Below are 5,448 nucleotides of genomic sequence, written 5' to 3'. Positions count from 1 at the left end.
AATGACAGCCCCCATGGTGGAATGATGGTCCCTGAGAGTAGCAGCTGGGTTCTGGGAATGGAATTCCACTCTGGGGGCTGTTATTCCAGACCCAGAGTAAGATTAGAGAGATAAGAGATTGGATTTATATCCCGCCCTTCACTACCCGAAGGAGTCTCAAGAGTGGCTTACAATCTCCTTTCCCTTCCCCTCCCCACAACAGGCACCCTGTGAGGTAGGTGGGGCTGAGAGAGCTCTTTCCAGAACTGTCCTTGAGAGAACAGCTGTGAAAGAGTGGGCCCAGAAACCTTAATGGGAAATCCATTCTGCATTTTCTTTGCAATCCAGTGTTTGTATGTCATCTGAAGTGGTCTCCTGGCAAATAAAAGGCTGAGGTTTTGAGCCAGCTTGTCTCTGCTGAATGGACCAGAGAATGGGTGCCTGAGTGAGTGCTCTAGCCTGGGAACCCACAGCCAAAGGGAGAGATTATATTGGAGAGCCGCTCCCACTCTGAGTAGACCGGGGGGGGGGAGGGGGGAGCTTGCAATGTCCAGCCATTTCATGTTTTCCTAGGCTCAGAGCATTTTATAATTTTAGTTTTAGTTTCAGCTGTGATCCTTGTGCTTTTTCTTGATGTTTTATTTAAAAAATTGCATAGCAAAATTTAGGCAGGCATCTTTTAAGGGTGGGGAGGAAGGTTTGGGAGGTGTCAGTTACAGAAGAAGAAGAGGAGAAGAAGGAAGAGATTGGATTTATACCCCACCCTTCACTACCCGAAGAAGTCTCAAAGCAGCTTACAATCTCCCTTCTTCTCCCCACAACAGACACCTTGTGAGGTAGCTGGGGCTGAGAGAGCTCTTTCGAGAACTGCTTGTGAGAGAACAGCTCTAAAAGAACTTGTAACTGACCCAAGGTTACACCAGCAGCTGCACGAGGAAGAGTGAGTAATCAAACCCGGTCCTCCCAGATTAGAGTCTGCGCTCCTAACCAAACTGACTGTTAAATAAACAAAATATGGCAGGAGTGTCACTGTTTTAAGCATGCTTGTATTTTAAGCTTTAAAAACTTGAATTTATAGAGTTACTACCTTTGCTACCTGGCATTACATTTTATGACCCACGTGGCCTGGCCTGGCAAAGCCCCATTTATGTCAGATCCGGTCCTCATAACAAATGAGTTTGACACCACTGCGTGTATAGAGACTAACAGTTCAAGCAACTGCATAAGCTAGCCCTGAAAACACTAGAAACATCCTTGTTTTGCACTCAGAGGAGTTAATAATGTCACGTTAAGACTACTGGAATTCTGGCCGCGTAAACAAGTGCGAGGTTTCCCAGCTGCAACTGAAGGCACAGAGCCAGTCACTCTTTACAAACACAACACGCAAATACAAACTGAATGGGGGTGGGGGGTAAGTTCCCACCCATAGTTTTATTTCTTTCTTGAAAAGTATAAACAGGATCCCAGGGGCTGCTAAACTGCAGTTCTCTGTAGCTATCTTCTGTGTAAACCAGAATACAATTAAAAGTCTCAACTGTGCCAGCAATGATGCAAGAAGCGGAACCCCACCAGTCATAATGACAGGCGTTTTGGCAGAAGACTTTGGCTGTCCCAGCACCCAAATGAATTTTTCATGGCACAGAATATAGCCATGAATGTCAGAAGTTATTTATTTTGCACAAATCAAGTAGGGGGCCTTATCAAGGAGAATTTTTCCCCCCTTTAGAAACCATCCAGATTTACAATCTTTTACAATGATACATTCCAGGATCTTCTCAGACCACATGCACCACTCCATTATTTGACTGCCAAATCATCGGCCTTTTGGATACATTCTTGGTACAGAACATGGTTGGAGTGTAGGGAGAGATTAACTTGAGGCTTAATCAAATTTATGAAAGTCATATTATATTATATTTTGATTTTGGAAAGGTTAAGACTGTTGCACTTCGCATAAGCACACAGTTGCCCTTTCCCCCACCCAATCCATTTCCCCGCTCAGACGTGCAAAGGAACCAGTGGTGGCTGCAGATATGCAATCCGTGAGGCTCCAGACGTGGTGCTACTCAGGAACTTAAAATGAGGGCAAGAGCAGCTGCATTGCCAAAATGTTTATGGGGGAAGAAGAAGAGACTGTTTACTCAGGAAGGAGAACGGGGATAGCAGAGGCTGTGAAACTGCAAAAAATGATCTCGGCCATATGGATATTTTGGCACTCGGCACTTAACAAAATTTGGCCGCAAGCAGACAATTTACTTTACTGTTTATAGCTCTATGCATACGAATCCTAGTGAGCAGAGTAAAAGATGTTTGCCACCAAGGACATCTTTTAATATGGATTTTGCTCCTTGTGCTCAAGAGCCTGTGGTTTTCTTAGCACATTTTATCTGCAGATAGAGACCTGAAATGTGCATTCACTGCCATCCAGAGACTTACACACACACACTCACACACAAAAACACTTCCAAATCTCCTGAGTTTCACAGGGCCATGTCAAGGCTTCAGATTTGCTAATAGGATACCTATCTGGAAGGACAAGTAACAGCAGCCCTCACACAATATGCTATATCTTTAAAAGGATATTACAGAGTTGGGGGAAAGTACAGAAGAGAGCAGTCAAGAGGATTAAGGGGCTGAGGCACCTTTCCTATGAGGAATGGCTGGAAAATCTGGGACCTGAGTCTAGGAAACGAGACAGCTATTAGACATTTATAAAATTGTACATGGAGGGGAGAAAGTGAATACAGAGCTTTTTGTCCCCCATAACAGTAGACGGAGAAGGCACCAAATGATGAGCAACAGGTTCAGGACAGACAAAAGGAAATACCTCCTTACTCAGTGAGTGATTAGCTATGGAATGCAGTCATCGGACACAGTGATGGCTATGAGTGTAAATGACTTTAAAAGATTAGGCAGATTCATGGCTACTAGCCATGGTGAGTAAAGGGAACCTTTATATACAGAGACAGCATCAAGAGAAGGCCTTGTCCTCTATGCCCTGTTTGCTGGCCCTCCAGAGTAACTGGTTGGCCACTATGTGAGACAGGATACTCAATTAGGTGTACCACTGGTCCAGTCCAACAGGGCTGTTCTTATGCTCTTTGTTGAAAGATCTAGCTTCTCATTAATGTTACCAAAACAGAGGAGCTACCTTGCTCTGCCCTCACAGAGTTATCAGCTGAATGAAGTTGGGAAAAGGCTTCTCCTTAGAGGGCTGCTGCCAATCACAGTTAGACAATGCAGAGCTAGATCAGCCAATGGGATGGCTCCACATAAGGCAGCTAGCTTGGTAAATTCAGCGGCACACTGGAAGCTGGTGAAAGCCACTGCTGCACCAGAGAGGTGCCCTTAAGAACAGTAAGCAGCCTGCTCAGGCTGACATGGCTCCTGCCGGCACAGCTGCCTTTCCAGACCCTACCTACACCAAAGAGCCAAGAACTCATTCCTGGTTCAGTTTCTCTCCAAAGGTGAAATCCCAGGATTCCCACTTCACCACCCCTTTACTTGAACTTGGCAGCATTGGACATTGTGTGCCACCCACAGAAGACGCTGTGGCTTTGAGTTTTGCTTGTCAATTATTTCAGACATCAGCAGTCTGCTGTGACTGCCGTCCATCAGAAGTGGGACACAACACAGGAATGATGCAACCACCACCTCAACACTGTACTTTCAAACAGCACTTTCCTTGTCCCTCTGTGCCCACTTTTTAAAGACCCACAATTCAGGCACCCACTTTCACTGCTAGTATATAAGGGTGAGGCAAGTAAGAGAAGCCAGATGGGCAGTTGCGGCGGTACATTTATTTTCAATCCTCCCAAGTTGTAATATCAACACCTCCATGCATGCCCACTACCAGAAGACACTGCTCCCATTATTGTAACTATTGCCTCTTCTCTTGCATTGTTCCAAACAAAGCCATTTATAGAACAACATCCTCATAAAGCTGGGGGGAGGCCTTTTAACTTTTCTGCCAACAAAAGCTCTGTGAAAGAACACTATCTTCTTCTATGCTGCATCTCATTTTACACACTAACAAGGAAACAACGGCCAGCAGCAGTTTTAACAACCCTCTGGCAAACTGCCTTCTAATATGGACATTGTTTCAAATGCGTCAAAAGTCCCTGTTAAGGAACCAATATATGACAGGAAAACAGGGCAGAACTAAGCACAAGGAATCCCGGTCCAAACTTTGAACCGGCATCCTCCTAGAGATCTAGGCAACTGGCTCAACACTGTTTCAACTTCCTCCATCCTTGCCTCGACTTACCAGCTCCAAGATGTTATTGTTGGTAAGAATGAGTTCCTTCAGATTTGGTAAAGACTGCTCAAGTCCCTCACCTATTCGGCTGGAATAATAGAGGGGGAAAGAAAAGAAAAGCACAGGATTAATTGAAGACGAGGCATATTATCTTGTTCTAATCTCAGCAGTTTTTCTTCAACTGACAATCCCGTTAAGAGGTTTGATCAACAGCCAATAGACTAAATGGGATTTTTTAAAGGCCACAAGCCTCACAAGGGCTGCTGCAACACTCACCTTAACCTGTTGTTATTCATCAGCAATGTTTTCAGCCTTCTCAGCAGGGGAAACCCATCCAGCTTCCGAATCTCATTGTCAGAAAAGTCAATGGCATCAAACTGGTCCAGGGTGGCACCCAGGTTCTCAATCACTGGAATCTTATAACCTACGAGGGTAGTGTGGGAGAAAGCAGGAGGGAAAGTTAGCTGCAGCCAACAAAGGAAAAAGAAAAAGGGGAAACCTGCATGGTGTATCTGTTAGCATTGGACTAGGAACTGGAAGGTCGAAGTTCAAGCCCCCACTCTGTCATGGGGGCTTGCTGGGTGACCTCAGGCTCGTCACACAAAGGTTTGCTGTGAGGATACAATGGAAAAGAAAGAGAATGATGTTGTAAGCTGCTCTAGGTTCCCACTGAGGAGACAAGCAGGGTATATTTAAATAAATGGCCTGCATAACTGCAACCTGAATTCACTTCCTCAGACACACCAAAACATGACATGGGAGCAACAATCCGGGCCCCAAGGAGGTCAAACTAGCCGCCACGAGGCCTTTTTGGTGGCGGCTCCTACCTGGTGGAATGAGCTCCCGGAGGAGATCAGGGCCCTGCAGGATCTGATGCAGTTCCGCAGGGCCTGCAAGACGGAGCTCTTCCGCCAGGCTTTCGAGTAGGAGCCGCCGCCCCTACTATACTACCACCGCCCTGAGGTCCCGATGAAACATCTATTATGGAACAATCCTTCTGCCGTCTCCTTGGGACTTTGGACAGATGATCCGCCATGTTTTGAGTATGAATGGCACTGAGCACTTTGTTAATTTAAGATCTAACTTAAGATTTTAATATGTAGTATATGTTTTAAATTGTTATGTATATGATTGTTTTACCATGGCAAGTGTTCTTGCCTCTGTAAGCCGCCCTGAGCCCACGGGGGAGGGCGGGGTATAAGTACGAAAAA

General features: G+C 45.6%; 1 protein-coding gene across 1 annotated transcript in view; it reads right to left on the bottom strand.

The window, feature by feature from the left end:
* The window catches only part of SNRPA1 (small nuclear ribonucleoprotein polypeptide A'), a 21,924-nt gene that overhangs the window by 8,705 nt on the left and 7,771 nt on the right, over positions 1 to 5,448 (bottom strand). The window contains exons 2-3 of the mRNA XM_015417964.1: positions 4,514 to 4,661; positions 4,247 to 4,325 (exon numbers count right to left, since the gene is read on the bottom strand). Coding sequence (XP_015273450.1) covers positions 4,247 to 4,325; positions 4,514 to 4,661 — 227 coding nt within the window. The remainder of the gene's footprint in view (positions 1 to 4,246; positions 4,326 to 4,513; positions 4,662 to 5,448) is intronic.

Source organism: Gekko japonicus, unplaced genomic scaffold, assembly GCF_001447785.1.
Source record: "Gekko japonicus isolate JY-2015 unplaced genomic scaffold, Gekko_japonicus_V1.1 scaffold924, whole genome shotgun sequence".
NCBI lineage: Eukaryota > Metazoa > Chordata > Lepidosauria > Squamata > Gekkonidae > Gekko > Gekko japonicus.
Note: the sequence above shows the minus strand (reverse complement) of the source record. Positions and strands in the feature narration are given on the sequence as shown.